The 27,790-nt window shown below is 37.6% G+C and overlaps 1 protein-coding gene across 1 annotated transcript in view; it reads left to right on the forward strand.

The window, feature by feature from the left end:
* Window positions 1-27,790, forward strand: part of LOC114354961 (kinesin-like protein CG14535) — a 92,460-nt gene that overhangs the window by 7,010 nt on the left and 57,660 nt on the right. Inside the window, exons 2-4 of the mRNA XM_028307582.1 lie at window positions 1,761-1,926; window positions 2,824-2,834; window positions 4,012-4,177. Of these exons, the coding sequence (XP_028163383.1) occupies window positions 1,761-1,926; window positions 2,824-2,834; window positions 4,012-4,177 (343 nt within the window). The remainder of the gene's footprint in view (window positions 1-1,760; window positions 1,927-2,823; window positions 2,835-4,011; window positions 4,178-27,790) is intronic.

A 27,790-nucleotide genomic window follows, 5' to 3' on the forward strand; every position in this document is an offset into this window, starting at 1 on the left:
TGCTACAACTATGTATGCTGTGTGTACCTACAACTTAATATATTTTAACTAATCTATTATTCTGTGTATCAAATTGTGTATCTCAATCTCGTTACATAATTTCTATGTTTGAAATAAAATAAACTAAACAAAATAAAAAATGTCTATATTGAGATTAATTTAATTAACTTGAAATTCGTACATTTTTGATTAACAGCAAACAAAAGTGCGGTAACCCGCACTAAGTTGAGTTTAGTAGGTTTGTGCTCTTTGTTAATGCCAACAAATCGTTACATATTAGGCATCAAACCTATGAATACTTACAGATACATTGTAGAGTATCCCTTCTGCACTTGTTTTAACGTACCAATAACTCGTATGCACTAGAATTCGGTTTTGAACGAAAACCGCATGGAAGCTTGTCTATTTCACAACGAGGCCGTACTAGTAGGTGAAACGTCAACCGAATGTAGGCATTTACTTGATAGAAGGCACATTCACAGGCACCCACATTGCTTTGTACAGCTTTGGGAAAGGTACTTTGATTCGAGTGGTGTTGAGAACGAAAAATAGAGGGATTTTGCAATGATTTACATAAAGTAGGTACTGCTAAAGTTACATGTATAAAAAGTCCTCCGATATCTCGTATTATCGAGTCCATTTTCAGCCACAGGATGTCCACTGCTAAACATAAGCCTATTGGTAGTATTGGTTAGTAGCGGCTTGCATCCAGCGCCTCCCTTACCTTTATGAGGTCGTCTGTCCACCTTGCGGGTGGACGGACGCCTTAAATTGCGCTATCGAGTCTGATTTTTAGCTATTTTATTTTTATGCGTGTACTTATGTTAGTTTATGTTAAATTTTCGTGCAATTGGCATTGTAGCTACGAACGTCAGCAAAAAAAGTACATTCCAACAAAAAGTCTTACACACCCCTTACGCGATCTTGTACTCGTATTTGACGTGAAGTGAGTTTTTGAAAAATGTAAAAAGGTCACCGGAGACATCACGTAAATCCCATTTATTACCGGTTCGACTCCGGCCGGGGCGGGTCAACAATATTAATGTTTTGGCCCCTTTCAATTACAGAAACCTTTTGTACAGCTTCCGTCGCTCAGTCACGTGTCGAAAGCGGGCTTTAATGCATTTAGCACTGCGCTTTTGGCCTTTGTGTCGAAATTGAGCTATGCTGAAACAACTTTGGGTTAAAAAAAGGGTTTGGTAAAATATTTTTTCGATTTTTGCTCGTCCGTAAAAGCCAAACTTAAGCTAAAAACAGCGTAACTGGTTATTTTCACTTTTTTTTTCGGATTCTTCTAAGACAAAATTACCCTGAATATGATTCTATGCCGATGAGCGATCTTTCTAATCAGCAGCGAGAGCGAACATTGACTAGAAGATACTACCTAGGTATTTCTTTTTCGTGATGCCCTTTTCTTTTCACACTTTTTTTGCCTACTACTTACCAAGGGTTTTATTTGCGGGATTCCCATCTCTCGTTCCCACCACTGCAACTCCTGTGTTACGACGACCTACAACTTGACCGACATTATAAAAACTAGCGGCCGCCCACGACTTCGTACGCGTGGATCCCGTTTCACCCCTTTAGGGGTTGAATTTTGCAAAATCCCGTCTTAGTGAGCACCTAGGTCGTAAAAGGAACCTTTGAGACTCCTAGCAATTGTAGTTTCTGAAATTTTGTGATGAGTCAGTGAGTCAGTCAGTTAGTGACCTTTCGTTTTTATGGATATAAAAAATACCTAAGAACCTCTCTTGTTCCAGAACATCGACCACAAAATGCAGCAGCGGCTCGCCGCACCGAGAGAAGAAGCGGCGGGACGAGGAGGCGTCCGGCGGGTTCAGCGCCGCCCTGCACAGGACGCCGCCGCCGCCGCCGCCGGCGCTGCTTCGGCGGCTGGGCGTCAAGGAAACCACCGGCGTGGGGAAGGTCAGTGGACTTTACATAAGCGGTAATAGGCTAGTTGCCTAAAAAAATTTTTTTAGTCCGTAATGTTTAATATCAAAAAATATTGGACACGTATATTTTTATTTGTCAATCTAACAAATAATTACATAGTTATGGTGCGTTGAAGTTGCGCACGACGTCACAACGTGCGGCATTTTTAAGCAAGCGTTGACNCACATGACAAGACAACCCTAGCGCGACGCCCGAGCGCAGTTATGCAAAGCGAGGTACATACATGAGTTTACCTTCTGTTATATTTTGTGACGGACAGTAGTCCGGTACGTTTATCTATACTTATAATAAATCNAAAAAAAAAGGCCTATAGTGAGGGAGGCCACGTACCGGAAAACGCAGCGTGGGACGTCCACCCACAAGGTGGACCGACGACCTGATAAAGGTAGCGGGAAGGCGCTGGATGCAGGCCGCTACCAACCGTGCGATGTGGAAGTCATTGGGGGAGGCCTATGTTCAGCAGTGGACGTCCTGTGGCTGAAATGATGATGATGATGATGAAATAAAAAAATGTCTTTATTGAGATTAATTTAATTAACTTTAAATTCGTACATTTTTGCTCTTACCGCAATAAGTTGAGTGTAGTAGGTTTGTGCTCTTTGTTAATGTCAACAAGTCGTTACATATTAGGCATCAAACCTATAAATACTTACAGGTACATTGTAGAGTATCCCTTCTGCACTTGCTTAAAGGTACCAATAACTCAAATGCACCAGAATTCGGTTTTGAATGAAAACCGCATGAAAACCGCATGGAAACTTGTCGTCTATTTCACAACGAGGCCGTACTAGTAGGTGAAACGTCAACCGAATGTAGGCATTACTTGATAGAAGGCACCTTCACATGCACCCACATTGCTTTGTACAGCCATGGGAAAGGTACTTTGATTCGAGTGGTGTTGAGAACGAAAAATAAAGGGATTTTGCAATGATTTACATAAAGTAGGTACTGCTAAAGTTACATGTATAAAAAGTCCTCCGATATGTATTATCGAGTCCATCATTTCAGCCACAGGATGTCCACTGCTAAACATAAGCCTATTGGTAGTATTGGATAGTAGCGGCTTGCATCCAGCGCCTCCCTTCTGCCTTTATGAGGTCGTCTGTCCTTGCGGGTGGACGCCTTAAATTGCGCTATCGAGTCTGATTTTTAGCTATTTTATTTTTATGCGTATACTTATGTTAGTTTATGTAAAATTTTCGTGCAACTGGCATTCTATCTGCGAACGTATGCACAAAAAAGAACATTCCTACAAAAAAGTCGTACACACCCTTTACCCGATCTTGTACTCGTATTTGACGTGAAGTGAATTTTTGAAAAATGTAAAAAGGTCACCGGAGACGTCACGTAGGGCTCATTTATTACCGGTTCGACTCCGGCCGGGGCGGGTCAACAATATTAATGTTTTGGCCCCTTTCAATTACAGAAACCTTTTGTACAGCTTCCGTCGCTCAGTCACGTGTCGAAAGCGAGCTTTAATGCATTTAGCAGTGCGCTTTTGGCCTTTGTGTCGAAATTGAGCTGTGGTGAAAAAACTTTGGCTTTAAAAAAGGGTTTGGTAAAATATTTTTTCGAATTTTTTTCACTTTTTTCGGATTCTTCTAAGACAAAATTACCCTGAATATGATTCTATGTCGATTAGCGATCTTTCTAATCAGCAGCGAGAGCGAACATTGACTAGAAGATACTACCTAGGTATTTCTTTTTCGTGATGCCCTTTTCTTTTCACACTTTTTTGCCTACTACTTACCAAGGGTTTTATTTGCGGGATTCCTATCTCTCGTTCCCACCGCTGCAACTCCTGTGTAATCAGAATCTACAGCTTGACCGCCATTATAAAGACTAGCGGCCTCCCGCGACTTCGTATCGTGGATCCCGTTTGACCCACTCAGGGATTGAATTTTGCAAAATCCCGTCTTAGTGAGCACCTACTATATAAAAGGAATCTTTGAGACTCCCATCAATTGTAGTTTCTGAAATTTCGTGATGAGTAAGTGAGTGACCTTTCGTTTTCATAGATATATAAAAAAGACTTAAGAACCTCTCTTGTTCCAGGACATCGACCACAAAATGCAGCAGTGGCTCGCCGCACCGAGAGAAGAGGCGGCGGGACGAGGAGGCGTCCGGCGGGTTCAGCGCCGCCCTGCACAGGACGCCGCCGCCGCCGCCGCCGGCGCTGCTCCGGCGGCTGGGCGTCAAGGAAACCACCGGCGTGGGGAAGGTCAGTGGACTTTACATAAGCGGTAATTATGTTTAGGTAATGTTTTTAAACGAGCGCATCGGTGACTTCCCACCAGGTGTTTTCACGTATACCAACGCCACGATATAACTTTATCGAGACATATTAAAGAAACATAGGAAACGCATGAGAAAATATTTCAAACTCTTCCTCCGGGTCTTGCTACTCTCAATCCAGATGATGCCATACCACCTGTGATACATTTTTAAACTGTGAACTAGTGTCGTTCTAACAATGCAATGCACCGTTTTCTACAAGAGCGTCTTTGAGCTTTTTTACATTTATAAGCTAACGTCAAAGAAAATAACTCTGAAATCATGTAAATCCTAAATAAATTAATTATTATTTAGATTATAACTGCTAATAAGACTCTAAAATTGAAATCGCGAGATCATTTAAACAATTTAAAGGAACTGCGAGGGCAGTGTTGTCTGAAACGCAAAGTGGAGCACTCTTGAGAAGTATCGACATTTTAAATCCATTTAACTCCAGACAAAACTCTTCAATTAGCGCGCAAGTTAAGGCTAGTGCACAACGATATACGAAAAATATAAAAATGTATTCAATTAAAGAAACCAGAAATAATCAAATAAATTGTTTTGTATAGTTACAATCAACCACTTAATTTAATAAGCTGTGAAACCTAAATCAAACTTTTGTTTAATTGGTCCTATTCAAGTTACTAGGCGGCTAGGACGTACTTATCTAATCTGTGCCTAATTACTGATCAAGCTTGCATTTTGCACCAGTTAAGATCGCAAAGTACAATCTTGATCAGCAGAAATAATAAAACATAATATTGTAAAACCTAATTAAAAAAGCATTCCGAAGAAACAGTTGTTCTACTCTGAGCTTATGAACTTGCCATGCTGGACAATTTTTTTGCTTCTGGCACGTTTGCAATGTGCACCTACCCCAAAGCCAGCCCGCCAGTCTCGCCCTCTACCTAATTGTTCGCGTAATAAGTCAACTGATGACCCCGCTAATAAGCGCGTGCGGACACTCCGGACACTCCTTTGTTTTGACCGTTATCTGATGCCGGACAACCTGAACACTACTTTTATTGTCCGAGATCTATAAACAAAGTAACATTTAATTTTGTCAGGCTCATGTGCACCCAGCCCAAAGTCAGCCAGCCCGAGTTTCTCCCTCTAATTGTTCGCGTAATGAGTCAACTGATGACCCCGCTAATGAGCGCATGACGCTGCTGCAGCTCCCGGACAGCCCGAACACTCCGGACACTTTTGTTTTGACCGTTACCTGATGCCGGACACTCCGGACACTCTGTTTCTATCTTTGTTTTGTCCGCTGTCTGAGACCAAACAAAAGACAAAGTAGGTAATTAATCAATTTTGTCAGACTCATTTTCGAGATCGCTTCGCTACGTAGCCATCGTGCACCCAGCCCAAAGCCAGCCAGCCCGAGTTTCTCCCTCTAATTGTTCGCGTAATGAGTCAACTGATGACCCCGCTAATGAGCACGTGACGCTGCAGCGCTGCCGGACAGCCCGGACACTCCTTTGTTTGTCCGGTGTCCGAACTTTAGAGAAAGTTACATTTAATTTTATCAGATTGAATTGCGTGGTCGCTTCGCTACGTCACTTTTTGAACGTTATTATTTCGATACATTGTTTGTTTTTTACTTCGTTTACCAGTACAGGATACTCTTTAAATAGATACAAACGTCACATTAATAATTCCAACGATTTGATTTTATCGAGCAATTAATTATGCTCTTCTGTCATTAAGTACCTACTACAGATCTCTTTACTAAGTGCATCATTAAGTTATGGGAAATAAAATATCATAAAAGCAAAACTGTTCATTTCCTCTTGATGAATTTTATCAGAGCAGTGATGACTCATGTTATAGGTTCCTAAATAAAAATGACTGAATTTTTTTACTGTAGCGTTCAGATTTTTTAAATAGCTTTCAGCAAATCGGTAAAGTATTTGTTATTCCAGTAAAATGCAGATTCCAGAGTGCTGAAGTACCCACGTTTACGGGTTTTACTACTTGAGTGAAGTCCGAACAAAGAGTTCTCAATTTGCTAAGAACTCTTTTAGTTTCGCGACGGGAATTCCGAATTTCAAGTCGTTCAGGTACATTACGCTAAACATTGCGACTGAGACTTCTTGTGGAGTCGTAATAAATGCTTTTACAACAAAACTATAAGTAGGTAGGTATAGTCAGATGTTAGCAACTGTACTTCTATTTGTATTAAGCGTATAAACATAGAATATTTTTTACTCTTCTAAGTAGCATTATAATCGATGGAAACCTGTAGGAAGGATGCTCTTACGCACATTTGAAGTCTTACGCCCGTATTCACAGACGCTGCTTACTTAAGTGAAGCAGCAAATCAAACGCAGCAAAAGCAAGCGTTGAATAGAGCTCTGTGATTGGTTCGTATGTCACCCTGTGCATCCTCGCGCGCTGTGAGACCTCATAGTAATGTTTGTGAATACGGGCGTTGGAAAAGAATAAAATAGAAATAATTTTTTGACAAAGAAAACCAAATCAATCATTAATAAGATTTTATCACGGCGCGCATCCTAGCCCAGCTGATAAAAGCATTGGTGTTAGATTTACGACGACGATAGTACAAGAATGTGTTTTCATGGTATGGACGTTGACCTAGCCTAAACTTAAAAATACCCGTTAACCCCTGAGCACCCGCTCCAAAAACAAACCTCATCAGCGCGAGCATGTAAAAGAGCATCGGGAGTTAACCCTTGCGCTGCATCTTGTTAGCGTCACTTATCGCGTTAACCCCCGCCCGCTGTAATTGCCAGCGCGTAAACAACAAATAAACGATACTGTAGCGACGACGGTGCCGGTGTTGGACTCGCGCTTGTTAAACTTAGGTCTTTTTAGGTGCAAAAAGTATGAACGTGTTTTAGTAATCATGTTTACGTGGAAAATTTGAGTTATCAAGCCGACCGAATCTAGCAAGGCTATAAAAATATTGTAATTTTCTATCAAGGAACTTGTTTTGTCAGTGTGAATTTTTTGGTTCAAACGAGCGAAGACAGTCCATAGATCTATTAGATAGTCCGTATTCGTATCTATCTAATTGTGCAACAAGTAATTGAAATAGGTGTTATAGCAAATCCAAAAAATATTTTTTTAATAAAAAATCGAAAAGTCGTGTCATAAATTAAAAAGTTACACCTATCACAAAGCCCAGCGCTCTTGCACAAAATAGATAGGATCAAATTACAATCTACATATAAAGTGCTGTATTGTAGCTCTATCAAAAGCAGTTTTTGCTTACTGTTTTGTAAACCAGGCACAAAATATTGTAAATTGAAAATATTTTCATTGGACGTCATTCTCGATGCACATCGAAGAGGTCGATGGCTATAATTCGAGCCCTGTCTCGTGAGGCTCGGACGTGCCGGCCCGCCAGACCGCTAATGTCATAAGACGCGGCTAACGAGCCGCATTGCGGGAACCAGACGATCGGGCTCGGGACACGTCGCAGATGATCTTAGTCTGGCAATGCTCGAAGCACGACAATAAAGCGAGCTATTTGAGCGGGTCGCACAAAGGGTTAAATTAAGATACGGCGACAATAATTAAATTTTTTTTGGAAACAAATACTGAGTCAGTAATGTCAAATTAATCAAGGCATAATAAAAGACTTGATGTGCCCGCGACTTTGTACGCGTGAAAACTATTCATTTGAATAATTTTCCCAAATTGTTCAGTTAGCGCGTTCAACTCTTCAGCTTATAATATTATAAAATAGATTCAATGCAAGATTATTATAAATAAATTTTAAAAAACCATAATATTTAATCGAATGTTTTTTTTTGTTAAATTAAGAAATCAAATCTTACGGACGATCATGAAAGAAGTTTCCCTAAAAGAATTTTATTCCTACTTGTAGCTTAAAAACTTACAAGTTGATGAAAATTATTCTCTAGAACAATAATAATTAGGATTCAAAGTAATTGACGCACCAAATATCACTTTCAGTGTATTCAATTATAATTTGATTGCATACATTTTATGTGTCTTTTACTACCCCTATCACAGCCGTCTCTTTATTATCTTAATATATTACACGATTGAGTGCCTTCAGCCAAAATTGTATCCCGGAGTAATAGCGAATTACTATGATTTTTACGAGCCATAACATCGGAGACGCGGTTGTTACAGTACATATAATAGATATAGTATAATGTTTAGAGAAATAAAGGGGCTTGTCGCAGCGATTTTCCGCCAAATCGATGGCGCGCAGATATCCCGAAAACGTGTCCATAGTAAAAATATAGAATAAACATTATTGAGCGCTGAGGGTAGCGTTTGAAGAACGATTTTTCCTGTTTACCTTGTTTTAAGATTTTGCCGTAGTTCAGGGAAAAATGTAGGACGTAATACGTTCAATGAAAGTATCATTTATCCCGTCGATATACTCGTATGTACTAAGTACGCACTAGATTTTGCGATCCGAACACTTTATGTTCAACTGAACGGTATTGCAATCCATGCACCTTACTTTAGTGCGACTTTTACATTCATGTAAGTGAGTGATCTAGCGCTGCATGTTTTAAGTTCGATTAGACGACAGAACTAATGCAGCAGCTGCAGCGAACTTTAGTTTTAATTATTTACAAAATGGAGCAAGAATTTTGCTTACGATAGCTTCTCTATCCTTTAAATCTCCCAACTCAGAATCATAACGTTATTTGAGAACGTGACCATTGTTATGGGCACGATCTTCAGAACTAGGAAATGACATTTAGAGAGAGATGCAAACTCCTAATTGGTCTAAACGAGAAATGTCAGACGCCTTCGGCAGCTCATAAAATGTAATGGTTACAGAAAAAGATCAATCTGTTCTTCCTGCAGTTGTTTAAGTTGTGTATTCTTGTTGTTATTGGTCTTACGAAATTATGGTTTGAAATTGAGAGCAATAAAGCATTCACTAATTAAATATCAACTTATTTTGCAGAAACAACAAACTTAAAGCTTCTAACAGTTTCTAACAATTTCATCGACCCTGTAATTTTGAAATAACCCTTTAACTGGTCTTAGAAAAATATTTTTCCTGTACCGAATATAGTGACATGATTTCTGCCACTGCCATTTAAAGGCTTAAANTTTTTAAAGTATCAATTCCATTCCATCATCAATATTATAATATCAGAAGCTGAATTTCTGTATTACATTATCAGGCATCCGTAGTTTCGTTTTGTTTCCTTTATTGGTTTCATATCATGGGGATGATGCACAATCGTGATTTTCCGCTGGATCGCCAAATTATGTGTGTTAAATTTCGAATGACATGAGCTGGCTCCCCCAAAACCTTTGTAAAATATAATTCTGAGCACAATGAGATATTGAAAATCACTCCATAATGAATCCTTTGGATCTATGTCCTATGGATATAATGTCCTATGTATATGTTTTGTGATCTGCTGCTGTTCAAGCTTCAGTATTCAATTTCATAATATTATGTGAGTTTTAACTATACTTAAAAGTCGAGGGAAAATAGAAGAATTCGTGAAAGACGGTTACTTTCTTAACTAAATAACGGGTTCATACCATAATGTAGCCATAGTCAGCGAGTTTATTTCAGACAATAAGTCAGAGAGGCATTTAGGATTTAGGATTTGCAATGAGGATCATTTCGATTTTTAGCTGTGAATGCAGATTTATAGGGCTAAGAAATCCTTAATACACAGTCCAAAAATTTTTGTTCTATGACAAAAATTGACGAAGTTATGGCCAAATTACTAAAAAAGTTCACTGACCGCCCGGCGCGGGGACGATGACATCACTATATCCGATCCGAACGCTGCCGGCGTACTGCGTGGATAGAAAATATTTTTTTCTAGACAAACTGTCAGTTTTAGAGAAAAACTTGTAATGACATTTATTCATCAGAATAAAGTAAGCTATCGATAGGTAATTTTTAAATTTCGACAAAAATAAATAGTGGTCTATTCGTGGTACTTTAATAAATCAATCACTGTCTTAAATGTAGTATACTGTGAGTCTAATTTTAAAATCATTGTGTAAAAAAAAAAATTGGTGTAAATCAAATAATTTATGTAACATAAAATAAGCTAACTTTCATCATGTTATTGTTGTCTTGTTGTTGTTAATATTTTCCTTATTTTGTTTTGACCCTAGAATGGGGTGGAGGGTTAATAACCTGAGATACAGGTTTTTCCTAATTCAGGTATTAGCCCGCCATAGTCCTACTGAGAGACCAACTATATTGTGTACGTACCAAACCTGCTTACATTGTAATACTACGAGATTATTATTTTTTTGTCCTACCTTCATTGTACCTAGTTTTTTAAGTTTACCTATTGCACTGTCATTGACTATGGTGAGAATAAAGTTATTTATTATTTATTATTATTTATGTCCTATGGATATATGTTTTGTGCTCTGCTGCCGTTCAAGCTTCAGTATTCAAATTCATAATTATGTAAGTTTTAACCATACTTAAAAGTCGAGGAAAATAGAAGAATTCGTGAAAGACGGTTACTTTCTTAACTAAATAACGGGTTCATGTCATAATGTAGCCATAGTCAGCGAGTTTATTTCAGGCAATAAGTCAGAGAGGCATTTAGTGCAATTATCAAGTGGAGCTTATCACACTATGCAAAATAGCATCTTACAACATCACATATTAATGAAGAAAGTTCTTAGTAAGAACTTCTTACTGCAGTTAGTTCACATTTCTATCCAGGTGTCGTTAAAAGTAAAATTTTCCGGTTTTGCGATTTCCTAGTGCTTACCTGGATGAGTTGTAGCCTGTACAAACAAAAGTGTTGCAGAATGAAGCTCAAATCCAATCCATATTTAGATATTCGATATTGAAACTTCAATTTAGACCTAGATTTAATCTAATTTTGAGTTTCAGAAAAAGCATAGAGAGACTCGACTCGTTTCAATCTTATTTGAGGCTTTTGGCTAGTTGAATTCAATATTTAGAGACAATCACAGTCCAGAGGCCGCTACCAATGGATCAACATGGAAAGCATTGGGGGAGGCCTATGTTCAGCAGTGGACGTCCTATCATAGGACTCCTATGGCTGAAATAATGATGATGATAATGACAATCCAGAGTAATGAGATTGAATTGAGTTTTAAGACTGACTTAAGAGAAAGGAGAGCCTTCTCTACTTCCCTCAACTGCGCCTTTATCGTGCCCTGCAGTTGGTAGCATCGTGCCGCTGCTTTTTGTCCCGGGCCGTGGCATTCAGTTATCAGGACCTAGATTGCTCCTTGAATTGCAAATTTGCCGGCTTCCGCGAATACCCAGCCGTTAATTTTTTATATTGTGCCAAGTTCGAATCGATAAATGTCACGGTAGACCGTATAGGATACAATAGTGTCTCAATAATAAAGTGTGCTGCTGAAAAGTTGGGTTAAATAAGTTAAATTCAGATCTGTACCTCTAGCATGAACAACTTTCGTCTTCGAATCGTTTGCGTATTCGACAAAATTATACTCAACCTTCGAATTAAACGATAACGTGACAACTTTGTTTCTCAAAATAAGTTTCGTGCAACCATTTCTCACACTAAGTTCACTTTACGACACGTTCACAAGAGCGCTGTTGTAGTTTTCGTACTAAATATTTTGAAGGCGATTCGAATACACAAACGATTGAACTCGAAAGTTTTTCGTGCTAGCCGTACTGAAGATATTCGAAGAATGAATATCGCAGCAATTTTCAAATCAAACGTGACGAGTTTTATTCCAAAACATTAAAATGAGGCATTGGAATAGACTGGTAATGTAAATAGACAACAAGACAGGATTAAACGCTCGTTTTTTACGACAAATCAGATTTGAAGAAGTTAAGTCGTTTCTCCAATGGAACGTTGTCTGAAGCCTATGCAGACTCCTAAAGCCAGTAGCTTGAGATTTTGTGACTTCAATGAGTACAATTCCCTCAAAAGACCTACATACTCGTACAACATATTCACATCAACAAGACACCTTTTGTTGCACACTATCCAATAAATTCCACGGCAACATCCAGCAAACGTGTCGGCGATTCCCGGGCATGCGTCAAAACAATCTCCCGCGTTATTAGAACTAATGCTATTGGCCGGTCCCGGGGGACGGGCTAGTTTCGTGTTTAGTGGACTACGTAATTCGATTCCGACCCGGGCACGGCGAAGTTTTTATCAATTGTGCTCGTAATCGCATCACTATGAGACGTTTGGAGCGGTGGAGATAATTTTATGAACGATCTGGTAGTGCAACTTTGTATTCCAAAATCGCTATGTTACTTTATACCTTTGAAATGTCTGCCGAAATATCTTTTGGAATAATATTTATTCATTTCTCTACTTGCTACCAAAAGTATGAAATTAAAACCTCCAAATATTTTGTTCCGAGCGATTTTAAAAACTAAATGACAATGATATTACTTTTAACATGATAACATTTTTATTTATCTTCTATTAGTAATTACTTCTTATGATTGCTGGAAACCAATAGGGTGATTTCATATTTTTGCTCGGGAGTGTAGTCTTTTGTCGCCTTAATTGCAAAAGTAAATAACAGTGCGTAATATGTCTAAGAAGTGTTTCCATGCGACAGTACCTACCTATTCCTTATCCATATTCTGTAGGGTCTGACAGAGATGTTAAAGAACGTCACAATCTTGCGTTTCGTAACATTATTCAATACCATCTAACTCCTCTATAAAGTTAGTCACACAACTCATACACAACTTTTTAGTTCGAACTTCTCTACAATCCAAATCCAGGTGGTCAAAACTTGGTCAAACTATCTCACTACTTATATCTTCTGGAAGTTTAATAGTTTGTCCGTGTCCAGGCCGGGTTGTGCCCCTCCTGTCAATTTGTACCGGCCAATGAGATCGACGGCCATTGCCCGCGGGATTAAATCCTTATTGATTATTGGACCCTTTTTTATTCTGTTGTCTCTGTGCGATGAGATGATGGCGGAATTTGAATTTGAATAAGGAACGACCATAGACAGTAAGAAGAAATGTTTATTCAGTATCATCGACAATACACGTAACTTACCTACAACAATACTTAAAAAGCTCTGTGATTGGTTCGTGTGTCACCCTGTGCGTCCACCCGCACTGTGAGACCTCATAGTAATGTTTGTGAATACGGGCGAAAGTTACCCGACTTCGACTAATAAATTCAAACATCTATTGCTTAGCCCCAAGTTAAGCAAAGCTTGTGTATGTTACACGTAACTTAATAAATACAATGTTTTAATACCTACATAAACACACATCATAACATGATATTTGCCTGTTTGTCGAAATCAAAAGCAAGACTCTTCTTAAAAATAATCTTCCTTTCTCTTGTTTTACTCCCTTTTTTTCAAATCATCATCAGTGCTAAAATTATATCTATTGTATTTTATGTCTAAACTTTCGTTAAATAACCCTCCTTCGGGCGCAGTCGGGTAAAAAAAAATAAAAATAAAAACTTGTAACCTTGCTTTTTCATGTTTTTGTATAATAATGTGAATGTAAAGACAAAAGTCAGGGAATCTCGTGACTTATCCACCACCCTCATCCCCTGGGCACAGATGATTTATACAGCAGGCAGAGGGTCCGCCATTGATACGAACTACAGACCTACTTCTTTCGCTTTGATGTTCACTTGATGGGAAGGAAACATATCAATTTAGGAATTGTTGCCGTTGTTTTTTACACTATTTTTCTTGCTGAGTTAGAGGGGTGGGATCAGCTGTGTTTTGATGTATGTTGTGCTGATGTTATATTATTATAAAGGTCCAGAGGTGGAATTGTGTAAAGCAATCGTTATTATTTGACAGTTCATAACGTACGATTATTCTGTCAAACTCTTTGTTTAACTGACTTTATCGTACCGTACCGTATCGTTATGAACTGTCAAATGGATTACGATTAGGTACTTTACACAATTTCCACCTTAGATTATATTGAGGCCCTTAGTGGTTAAATTAGGTAATAGTAGTTAAGTCATTTGTGGTCACAAAAATCAAATAAGTATTAGAACTTACGAGTAAATAAGACGACAATGCTTATCTATAAATACTGTCATCCGTACTACGGTCAGGTTCAGTCATTTCATTTGTTAAAATTGAAAAGTCACAATCGATGAATCCTTTTGAAAAAAAACACTACTTACGCTTTAAATAAGTAGATAATTACATTACTATAGTTGACTCCATTTGCATACCGTTATCTTTCTCTTACGTTTATTTATTTCTTTTCTTGTGTGGTATACAATAAAGTGTGTCCTTCCTATATAGTAAGTAGTCCTGTGACGGGTCTGGGTGTTACTATGTATCTGTAATGTATGTGTTTACAAAAAAAAAAATTTTAAGTATTTTTATTTGTCTAGTACCCATAGTACAAGCTTTGCTTAGTTTGGGACTAGAAGCGTAGTGTAGAATGTCCAAGAATATTTATTAAGGATATTATTAAGGATTAATGATATCTATCTACCAAAGCATTGTCATTATTCGATTAACTTGTAAAGTTTATCTGTGGAAACTAATTAGGCTACTGTACTGTTTTTATTTTTTAAGTTCACATGTATCAACAACTCATGCTGTTTGTTTCCTTATTAAAAAAATATAATAAAAATAAACTTTTTTAAAAACAAGCTTTTATTCTGAATTTCGAAAGCTTGTATCGCGCATGGAATTTATTCCTCTTTTTCTCTGTTTGCGCTACAAGCTTTCGAAATTCAGAATAAAAGCTTGTTTTTAAAAAAGTTTATTTTTATTATAATTTTATTTTACACTTTTTAGTTATATCTTAATCTCAGGACCCTGGACATTATCTAACACTAAAGTGCTCGAAAAGACAAATCCAACGAACCCAAACTCGATGAGTTTCCGCCGTTTTGTTTAGGAGTTCCTATGGCCACCTCCCGACTCCATCATCAGACCAGCTCAATGGTACCATAATATTGCATTGTCATCGTACTTACATAAGTATACCAAATTTCAGCTCAATCGGTTTAGGAGAACTGGTCTTAAATTCAGTTGCAAGATTTGTCCCACACATACTAACAAGTTAAGTCAATATAAAGCTTGTAATAAAAAAATACACCACGATTACAAATACCACCAGCTGTCATTGACAATCGCCATTGCGTTGTCCACCACAAACCTTATTGGGCAGTAATGACCTACATAGCGTGAGGGACTTATGAATAAGTCCGTTATTTGTCCCGCGCCCGGGACAAGGGTCCCGCATTCCCGTGAGGCGGGATGAGGGCGAATTTTCCTTTTATTGCACGCTTTTTATTGTTTTATTACAAGCGATTACTATCTTCTAACAGTTCACTCGCCCGCTTTATGAAAATATATTTTCTAGCCTTGTTTAGGTATCATACTGAGAAAAACGCACAAATTAGGTAAATAAATAACAGGTATTTGATCATAAACTATGGCTGAAAATAGTGATCGAGTTTCTTCTACCACTTCTTCATAATTAACATCTACTGATATGTAATCCAAAAGTAATAGTAGAGTAAAGTCAAAGTCAAAATTCATTTTTTGTTTGGACTATTAAATAGTTATTACAAAGTGCAAGCGCAATAAAGTATAGTGTCCTGAAAAAGGGCATGAATATTCTGGATTGAAATAATACCAGGCCTGTTCATCTCCGCGAGTTTACATCGAAAACAAAACACGCACGATGGCCCACCTACAGGAGACTATTCGACAAGGCCTCACATACGAGCGAACATTGACTCACGGACGCGTAGGTATTCTTGTATAAGATGGAAGAAAATAAAGAAAATGGTGTACTAAATACTGTGCAGTATTTAACTGCCTAAATAATAATAAAAACACAGAATGTACTTTTTTAAGTAGCCTCAACAAGACACTGAGAGGTAAATAAGTAGTTAATATTATTCATGATAATTCATGCTAAATCATGTATTTCCTCCGCCATTTTCCGCAGTTTGGCACCTCACGTCACAACATTTTACCGAAGTCAGCCCTATAGCTTCGGTGCAATGCCGATCACTGACGTTTGTCAACAAAATGGTGCTTGACTCTTGAGACAAGCTAAATTACACCATATTGTTAATGACATTGAGCATACGTTTTTTTTAAATACCTTCGCGAAGTAAAACTTCTGTACGTAGTTCTTATTATTATTCTGTGATAATACATAAAAGCATANGTAAATAGTTTAGGCAAAAATATTTCACGATATTTTTGCCTAATGAAACATTTGGCAAACCATACTTTGCCAAACAATAATTTGCTAAACAATAATATGCCAAAAACAACATTTGCGAATTAAAAGTTTGCCATAAGTTGCTTTGCCAAATGAGAATTTGCCAAATGAAAATTTGCGAAACGTTGTTTGCGATGTGATAATTTGGGAAACGTTTTTTGGCCAAACATTAGTAATCCCATTTTTGATGTTTTGTATCCCAATACAACCGATACAAACAAGTATTACAAACCTGCAATGTGTTAGAAATAAACACTAAAAATTACAACGCAGTCGCGTCCACCTAGTCTGGTAATAAATTCACACCAGCAGAGGATACAAAGGAACTCATAATTCAGTTAAAACTCAATAAACAGCTCTGGGGATAGGTGGGCTAGGTTTTATCAAAGGAACAACACGGGCGGCCGTCGGGCGCGGGAACGCAACGGGTTTTATGGCACTCGTATTTCATTTTGTAATTCATGTTTTTCAGCACTGCAAAAATTTCCAAATGAGTACTGAAATTCTGATGTTTTCATTGATGTTTACAAGGATAATTCACTTCATGATTTGGCGTTTGACATTGCTTGGTAATTAAACGACATAACATAATCGTTCCATCAAAGTCATCAATCTGTTTTCTACAATCGGAATAATTTTACTTGCACTTATTTGTAAATATTCTGTAGTTGCAAATTACATTTTCCACTGAGAATCCAGTTCACAGTATTGTCGGCACAAGCTCATTAAGCCCAGCTGTTTTTACAAAAGCCACTGCGCTTTTAAGCACCGCAATATCAGATATTTAAACAGTCGTGTTCTCGCAGATAACCGCCCGTGTGTTTACAGCCGTACGGACCGGGAGCTGCCCGTATTTTTATGCAATTACCCACCATTTTCAGGTGCGCTGGCCTAGGAAAATAACTCCTACCCCAGAGACCTTCTATTATTTTGTTTCGTTTTTACAATGCAGAGTTTTCCAGAATAGTTTTATTACCCACAATATTAACGCGTATTTATGAGGCAACTGTTTTCTTTCGTTAAAAATACATGGTATGAAAATGTTAAGGAAAGGGAAGGTTTTGATAACAAATCCCTATTTTGTTGACTTGTAAGGTAAAATACAATTTCTACCATAAATTGGAATTTGCTAATAAAATATCGTCAATATAACTACGCAAGCAAGCAATACAAGCAGTAAGCTCACTCCTAAAAAGTACCTATCGTTCAACTACAAGTTTTCATTGTAATCTGAAATAGTAACCTCAGACTTCATGAATACGAAGATGCGTAGATCAAACAGATTATTTTGCTTTTAAACAAGGCTTAGCCAAAAACTATCATATTTAAACCTTGCTTATTTTGGTATCTAATTCCTATTCAACCCCAGGTCTGATCTAGATAAAGCCTCTCTCTCTGTCTCTCTCTTTCTGGGAGGGCTGTTTTTAGCAAATTATCCTTTTGGCACGCACCCAGCGCAGCCGCGTTATGCAACAGTCTGAATACTTATTTTATATTCTAGTGTATTAACTGCGTTAGAGCGGTTTGTTTAGCCAGTTAGGTTATACGAGAACTTTAGAAAATTATCAAAGTGATAGGAGAACTTTAGAAAATTATCTAAGGGATAGGAGTAAAAAAGTTAGTTATCTTTCCATGCGGCTTCGATCGTAGATTTTCAATACAATGTAGGTATGTAGGTACCTACCCCTTGAAAACTGAACATATCTGGAATAATAAATTAAGCATGCATTACATAATATGAAATTGATTTAATATGACTGGGAGCTTTTAAATCAGATAAGTGTAACTGATTGTTACCTATATCATACAAGGGCGAGTACAAGTGGTAAATTTACTCTATTTTTTGTAAACGGACGAATAGAATAGAAATTCAGCATTTAACATTTAGGTGCATACATGTACAATTGTACAGAGGTTAACATTATTGAGCCATGCTTAAAAGACGCCCGCTCAGCAAAAATCGTAACATGGCACAGGTCGTCAAGTCACGAAGCTGGTTTTCAGCTGGTACCAACGCACCAACGGGGGTTACATATTACTTTTTTACGCGCCCTTTTGACAGTGACGGTTTATCGTTAAAATTCGTACGACAACAGCTTATCTCAGTGACATCTTAAACATACATATACAACTTCATAAAAGATCCTGCCATATTTAGCTATGGTATAGTGCTGCATAAGATCCTAGTGTTTAATGCTGTTTGTACCTCGGAAGAATCCAATGCAAACAAACCTACAAGAGGTTCTTTGACTTCTAAAACACTAACTACGAGATTGCACATTTTTGCCACAAGTTTACTCATAACTTAATTTGCAACTTTAAAATTGTGTTGCCATAAAAGAGTTCGTGTAACCGCAAGTAACAGCTTTGTTGGGAAAGTGCGGGTAAAAGACCTCTTTTAAAGTTAGTATGTCGTTAAAGAAATTTCTAAAAACTAGTCGCGGTATACCAGAAACTTCTAAGTACCGATGCTGTTCAGAATAAAAAAAATACAAAGTATTTGTTGGTTTCTTAAAATAACTTCAAAATACGATAAAAATGTTCACGTAATAATAATAAAGTTTCAGTCTTATTAAACGATATGAGTGTTTTAACAATAGTGACCGAGGACAAACTTGACTTTCACTGGTTGGGTTATTATTGGCGGTCAAGCTGTAGATCCTGGCTACACAAGAGATGCAGCGGTGGGAACGAGGGGTGGGAATAGTCACAAATAGTTACCGAGTTTCTTGGCTGTTTCTTCTCAGCACTGGTCCATTATTATTAGTGTCCTGAAGCAGTGATAGGGTAAGGACGTGGAAGAGTGCCTTTTGAGAGTCTGTCTTACAGAAAAATGAGTTTTAAGATCTTTTGCGATTCAAAATGTTGACTGAAATTTTTTGCATGTATATTCCTTTCACTCGCTCACTATTGACTGATTAATATCTATTAACTAGTTACGAAGCAATATAATCTCAATTCAATAAAATAAAACTACTATACCGTCTAGTACCATATAGAACTACTATTTGCAGGACGTATTCATACAAATTAGGCAGCTTTAAGCGTAAGTTTGGCCATGGGCTGGTTTTTATCAAATTTCCCCTTGTTGGCGCCGGTCCAGGCAAATACAGTGCAGTACCCTGTTAGGTTTCAGTGAATTAGACAACTAACATACACGGAGCTTTTATATGGTGTAGCCAAAAATTATGTCGTCAGTATTTTAAAATGTAGTTAAACATTCTTTTGGTTGAACACAAAATAACGTTTGCTGCTATTGCATAATTAGCATTGGTATAGTTTTGACTTCAAAAATAAGGTTTAATCTTACAAAAAAGCAATGTCCTCACTTTTTCGTTCATCTTTGGGCTCGTTTCATGTTATCAATTTGTTTTGTCCTATGCGCTATGTGGGACATCAATAACCCAAACGTAGACCGTCTGGTAGAGACCCCCTGGGACGTACACGTCCCAATTAATATACATATTAAATTTAAATCTCTGAAGTTATCTACTCCGTAACTCCAAACAAAACTTATGTAAAACATTTTTTCAACGAATCAAGCAAAACCTTAACTTGTTCAATAGTTTTAACCCCTTGTTAAAGCATTGTAAGCTATTCAAATTCTCTAGCCAAACAAGGCGTGATCTCCTGCAGCTAGTATCCACATGCTGTAGTGGTAATTGGATTTAATTAAAACCCTAACTCGCCTTGTAAACAGCTGAGAACAGTGTAGTTGCTGTTTAGTGCTAATACAGTGGCACGAAGCTCCTGTGTTATATTATGTAACGACAGTAGATATGTGCGAAGTCCTTTGTTAATTATGTACCTACTTCATCATTTTGTGTTACCTACTTTATTTTATTTTATTAGGGATAACAAACAATTGCACAAACAGATTTAACAAAATGTCTTACAGATATGTACATCTTATATAACTGTAAAACCGGCACCGTTATCCACGAAAAAAACACACAGTTACAATATCCTTGTATATCTGTGACGTGTGACTNTTTAAACTTTGCTTATTTTGTTATCTAATTCCTATTCAACCCCAGGTCTGATCTAGATAAAGCCTCTCAGGGAGGGTTGTTTTTATCAAATTATCCTTTTGGCACGCACCCAGCGCAGCCGCGTTATGCAACAGTCTGAATATTTTATATTCTAGTGTATTAACTGCGTAAGAGCGGTTTGTTCAGCCAGTTACTTGGCTACACGAGAACTTTAGAAAATTATCAAAGTGACGATAGTAACCTTTCCATATGGCAAGCGTAGATTTTCAATACAATGCACCCTTTGAAAACTGGGATATCTCAGAGGTGAAATCAACTTTAAATGACTGAGATCGCTTTAAATCTTACGATTAATACTTTCCATGTATACAGGGTGTCATTTTGCATTCTTGCCATATTTACAGAGATAACTTATACTTATTACTAACACTGAACACAAATCAGTAAAAAAAATTATGCCCTAAAATTGTTTTTTTCATATTTGAAAATTTTATTTTATCGAATCTGTTAAAACACACCACTAATTATCGTAACGCATGCACATTGCACATCACTAGTTGGCGATGGCGATGGAGACTTACTGCAAAACTAAATTTAGTGTGCTTTTCTTTAAGGGAGTCTCTTGTTTATCTAAAACTAGCTGACCCGGCGAACTTTGTTCCGCCTTAATGGCAATAAATAAGCAGACTTTTTTTTAATTTCGAACGGGATAAAAAGTATCCTATGTCCTTCTCCTGGCTCTAAACTACCTCCCTGACAATTTTCAGCTAAATCGGTTCAGCCGTTCTTGAGTTATAAGTGGAGTAACTAACACGACTTTCTTTTATATATATAGATAATAGGTACTGTTCCCTACTTTTATCTCTGTAAATATAGCAAGAATGCAAAGTAACATTCTGCATCATACGGGAGCATGTCACTACATCCTAGTGGTAATTTTAACCTCCTTTCTGTATATGAACGACAATACATAAATCAAAATAACCCATAATATTATGTCACTGGGTTTATGTGACGTAATATGGGTTATTTTGCAACAAAAAACAAAAGTTTGTTGTCCTGGCGATTTTACCTCGAAAGAAACCAATTCAAACAAACCTACAAGAGGTTCTTTGACTTCTAAAACACTAACTACGAGATTGCACATTTTTGCCACGAGTTTACTCATAACTTAATTTGCAACTTTAAAATTGTGTTGCCATAAAAGAGTTCGTGTAACCGCAAGTAACAGCTTTGTTGGGAAAGTGCGGGTAAAAGACCTCTTTTAAAGTTAGTATGTCGTTAAAGAAATTTCTAAAAACTAGTCGCGGTATACCAGAAACTTCTAAGTACCGATGCTGTTCAGAATAAAAAACAATACAAAGTGTTTGTTGGTTTCTTAAAATAACTTCAAAATACGATAAAAATGTTCACGTAATAATAATAAAGTTTCAGTCTTATTAAACGATATGAGTGTTTTAACAATAGTGACCGAGGACAAACTTGACTTTCACTGGTTGGGTTATTATTGGCGGTCAAGCTGTAGATCCTGGCTACACAAGAGATGCAGCGGTGGGAACGAGGGGTGGGAATAGTCACAAATAGTTACCGAGTTTCTTGGCTGTTTCTTCTCAGCACTGGTCCATTATTATTAGTGTCCTGAAGCAGTGATAGGGTAAGGATGTGGAAGAGTGGTCTTTGAGAGTCTGTCTTACAGAAAAATGAGTTTTAAGATCTTTTTCGATTCAAAATGTTGACTGAAATTTTTGCATGTTTATTCCTTTCACTCGCTCACTATTGACTGATTAATATCTATTAACTAGTTACGAAGCAATATAATCTCAATTCAATAAAATAAAACTACTATACCGTCTAGTACCATATAGAACTACTATTTGCAGGACGTATTCATACAAATTAGGCAGCTTTAAGCGTAAGTTTAGCCGTGGGCTGGTTTTTATCAAATTTCCCCTTGTTGGCGCCGGTCCAGGCAAACACAGTGCAGTTACTGCTGTAGAAGTACCCTGTTAGGTTTCAGTGAATTAGACAACTAAGATACACTGAGCTTTTAAATGGTGTAGCGAAAAATTATGTCGTCAGTATTTTAAAATGTAGTTAAACATTCTTTTGGTTGAACACAAAATAACGTTTGCTGCTATTGCATAATTAACATTGGTATAGTTTTCACTTCAAAAATAAGGTTTAATCTTACAAAAAAGCAATGTCCTCACTTTTTCGTTCATCTTTGGGCTCGTTTCATGTTATCAATGTGTTTTGTCCTATTCGCTATGTGGGACATCAGTAACCCAAACGTAGACCCTCTGTAGAGACTCTCTGGGACGTACACGTCCCAATTAATATACATATTAAATTTAAATCTCTGAAGTTATCTACTCCGTAACTCCAAACAAAACTTATCTAAAACATCTTTTCAACGAATCAAGCAATGACTTAACGTGTTCAATAGTTTTAACCCCTTGTTAAAGCATTTTAAGCTATTCAACCCTGCTCTAGCCAAACAAGGCGTGATCTCCTGCAGCTAGTATCTACGTGCTGTACTGGTAATTGGATTTAATTAAAACCCTAACTTGCCTTGTAAACAGCTGAGAACAGTGTAGTCGCTGTTTAGTGCTAATACAGTGGCACGAAGCTCCTGTGCTATATTATGTAACGACAGTAGATATGTGCGAAGTCCTTTGTTAATTATGTACCTACTCGTACTTCATAATTTTCTGTTACTTTATTTTATTATATTAGGGATAACAAACAATTGCACAAACAGATTTAACAAAATGTCTTACAAATACCTACATCTTATATAACTGTAAAACCGGCACCTTTATCCACGAAAAAAACACACAGTTACAATAAATAATAAATAAATCTTTGGACACTTTTCACACAGCGCCAGCTAGCCCCAAAGTAAGCAACTTAATGCTTGTGTTATGGGTGCTAGCTTAACGGATATAGTACTTATATACTTTTTTTTTTAATATCCTTGTATATTACTTTTACATAGCCCATATTCAGTCGGAAACTAGTCCAAAGCTTTTTGATAACACATTCGCGTCAAATTAAAAAAAAATCATGTCGACACACAGAACAGATAAAAGACGAGCGGCGTTAATTTTAAAATAGTTTTCAATTTTACAGATAACACCTATTTTTATACATAGCGCAGTTCGCAAATCATTGCGAAAAACGTTTTCGAACGATCCAAAACTGTCAGCCGATTCAAAAGCTATTTCGGTGTATTTTATCGGCCGAGTTGGACAGTGGCTATTACTTTAGAGCCCTTCAAATTTTGAATACAGATATACGGAACGGGCCGCGACCCGCCGGTTTGTCGCCGGCATTTTTGACTTTTTGCAGCCGCTCTTCGCTAATGGCACAATAGACGTGCAGGTTGACTCAGCAGTCTTAATACGAGCTGATTTGGATGACTCTATCAGCTTTTTTTCTTTTTTTTATCCACAACGAGTAAGCTCTTGGCCTGTATCTCACCTGATGGTAAGTGACGATCAGGCCGAAGGTAGATGCAAGCTTCACCCGGAATCCTCAACCACGGAGGAACTGGCTATCTTACCTCTAACTGCCGGAACACAACAATGCTGTTAACATTGTTGTTATGGCGACAGACTTAAGTAAGATGGTGGTAGCTAGCCAGGCGGACTTAGAACAAGCCCTACCACCAACCAAACCGAACAGAAAAATCTGCCCCCACTGGGAATCGAACCCGGGACCTCTGCGTCTGAAGCACTCTTACCACTACTACACTACTACAGTCTTACCACTAGACCATAGAGGCGGTTATTGGCTTCGAAGTGCTAACGTAGCAGTGTGGCATAATTTGTACCAATGGTTCGTTTGTTTCAATTTAATGACGTCCACTGCTGGACAAAGGCTTCCCCCAAGGATTTTCACAACGACCGGTCTTACGCTGCCCGCATCCAGATACTTCCTATGACTATCTCCAGATCTTCGATCCACCTAGTGGGAAAACTGCCCATACTATGACTTCCGATACAGATAATATTAAACTTAATTTTGTTTCTGTTTCTCATTCATCCACTTTGTATCTTTGAAACATGCTATGATGTTTAATAAACTTAATTGAAAGAAAAACGCTTTTATGAAATTGATTAACTACCGTCAATACTACACCCAAGAGCTTTTTTTAACGTACATAGAGAGTCATGAACCAACCGTGCCTACGTCCACTGCAAGAATGGCGATACGGATCCATTTAGATGTGAAACTACGCGACATGACAGCGGAGTTAGCCCCCGACTGCCGCTGCATATTAACTCGGTTACACATTGTGAAGCAATCTAGAAATGGACGCGGGAATAGGCAAAAGTTATTAGTTTTATTATCAACTACGTAAGTAAGAAACTGATACGATGGACATTGTATTGACAAAGTCCAAAGAGGACTTTAGATTTTTCATAAATCTTTATTATTTTGACATTAACAGATCGCTTGTAATAATATCATAATTTAGAGAAAAAAAAATAGCTTAGCTCTAATATTTCCATTTAATAAGATAGTTCAGACAGTCTTACAGAGTAAGACCAGTAAGGCTGGTTTTAATGTCACGCGGACTGTCAGTGCGGATCACTCCGCACAGCCAATCTGTATGAACTGCTAGGGAGCGGAGCGGTTCCTCCGGACCGCATTATTCTAAAACGCTCCCTAGAAGTTCATACAGATTGGCCGTGCGGAGCGGGTCCGCACCGGATATGGTCCGCGTGATACTAAAACCAGCCTAACATTACAATTAATCGCGATATCTCAGAAACTATAACATCTACAAACTTTAAATTTGGCAGGTAGGTTCCTCCAGGAAACTCCACCCTTAAGGGGGTAAAACGGGGATCACGAATCGCGGGCGGCCGCTAGTATATTATAATTTAAAAATAACACCAATGTCTCCAATCACATGACTATAATTCAAAGTTTATTTAACAAGCCTAAAACTACATAAAAGGGGTGTACAGCATGGAATAACGATATGTTATAACAACGCCGTTATAGTAACGGTTATTGTACATTACCGTTTTGAAATTAAGCCAGTTTTGTTGTGGATGAACACAAAGGCACGCGGGAACAAGATTAATTAAATTATGGCACAAAGCGCTAATGTAACTGAGTCAACATATTTCGTAATTAAACAAAATAATTCTGTTTAAGTTACGTTAAAATCGTTGTGTCTGCAAATATTACTAAATTAACTTATGCTTGTTTTCACCATCAATCCCTAATTTTTAAGTGACCTCTTTGAAAACTAAATTCCTGTTATGTGTTACCATAGGGGTCACTTAAAAATTAGGGATTGATGGTAAAAACGGGCATTATAATCCTAATGTCAATCTTTTTATGTTAGTAAAGATAGAGATATTTTATAATACCCTGTACCGACTGCTTTTGTCTTATCATAGTGGCTGGCAGTGAGATTTGCAGCACCAGTTTGTATTAGGTGCTATTATTTTTAACCGACTACAAAAAGGAAGAGGTTCTATGTTGTAACTTAAATGTTACAGTTAAACTTTATACCCGTAGTCCCGTTTAGCAAAGATTCTATAGTACTTCTATTGATGGACCTTCTAATTTTCAGGCATTTACATAATTTGAGGCATGAAACTTAAGCTTATCATAACATCAAATAGGTAGAGAAAAAAATATAAGGACTTTACTGTTAATAAGAGCTACCGCGAATATTATCAAACCAAAACCAACATCAAAAAACGAAGCTGGTAGCCATTCAGTCGACGTTGTGTGAAAAAAGCAAAGGCAAATTAATAAAGGAGGTTGGGTCTTTAATCAATTACACGCTCTTTGCCCTCGAATTATCGCCCGCCCTTCTCTTTGGCGGTGGGGCTGGAAAACGTCACTGATATGTTAATGGCGACTTAACTGCCGGTTATGTGACAGCCGATAATAACTGACGGATTGTCACGTCATTGTTAAGCCATTGTATCACGTCGGTTAAATGTTTCGGCAACTAACCGCTGTTAAACATTTAACCAACGTGGCACAATAGCGAGGCTTTTGTGGGAAAATCGCACCTATTTTATAATCTATACTAATATTATAAATGCGAAAGTAGCTCTGCCTGTCTCGCTTTCACGCCTAAATCACTGAACCGATTTTGATGAGATTTGGCACAGAGATAGTTTGAGTCCCGGGAAAGGACACAGGATAGTTTTTATCCCGGTTTTTGAAACAGGGACGCGCGCCATAAAGTTTTCCTGTGACAGACAAAATTCCACGCGGGCGAAGCCGCGGGCGAAAAGATAGTATAGTTGCATAATATGACACATAAGTTGTATGGTATCTGCACGTGTTGTGCAATCCATTATGTGATGAGTCTATAGAACATAGCAATGTCTCTAACAAATAAAACTGAAAAACATTGACACCGAGCTGCGTAAATCACTAGAATCTAGTGAATTAAGTAACCTTTGCATAATTTCAAAGTGAAACAATGCTAAGTTATACTGAGATTTTATTAATCTATCTATCTTCTATCTTCTATATAAATAAAAATGAATTAATGTTCGTTAGTCTGATTAAAACTTGATAACGGCTGGGCCGATTGAGCTGATTTTGGTTTTAAAATGTTTGTCGTAGTCCAGGGTAGGTCTAAACGGTGAGCAAATACGCGCGCGATTTTGTTTTTCTGTGACAGACAAAATTCCACGCGGGCGAAGCCGCGGGGGGAAAGCTAGTCATAAATATAGGTAAGTATTTACAAAGCGCGGACTACAAATGTAACCAAAGTTATGCGTACGCATACGAATGCTTTATCAAAATATTCACGGCATCGCAACGCATCGACGTTACGTGCATTCTCGCAACGTTATCAAAATATCCGCAACGTTATCAAAATACCCGCAACGTTGCAAACCTGCAACGCAACAAGCGAAGCATCGTCGCCTCTGTCAGCGCACAACGGGGTCGCGTGAATTAAATACGCTAAAAATATAGGTCTAAAACTACAGGAACTAGTGTTTGGGACACACGGGCGGAATGTCTATCAAACGTGATAACAACAGTTTCGTCTTAGTGCGTGAAGTTAAAATCTTGGTTAAATTATTATAATACAAATTATTAATGATATTATTTACTTACATAGATATTACATAGATATATTCGTTACATTTTTTATTAAAGTAATGTCATAAATCCTAATCCTCTTGAGGTTTGTCCAGACACTACTATTTTCTAGATAAATGTTTGCAGGAATCTCTGATAAATATACGTTTGTCCTAAAATATCTCCCTCTACCTTCAAAACCAGCTTGCTACTTCTATTTGCCATGTAACAAACTACAATATTTTTTATTCTTCAACTAACTGACACGGCGAACTTCGTACCGCCTATGTTCATCAGAAATAATGCAGGA

The sequence above is a fragment of the Ostrinia furnacalis genome, unplaced genomic scaffold, assembly GCF_004193835.3.
Source record: "Ostrinia furnacalis isolate ACB-3 unplaced genomic scaffold, ASM419383v2 OfSCF2290, whole genome shotgun sequence".
Classification (NCBI taxonomy): domain Eukaryota; kingdom Metazoa; phylum Arthropoda; class Insecta; order Lepidoptera; family Crambidae; genus Ostrinia; species Ostrinia furnacalis.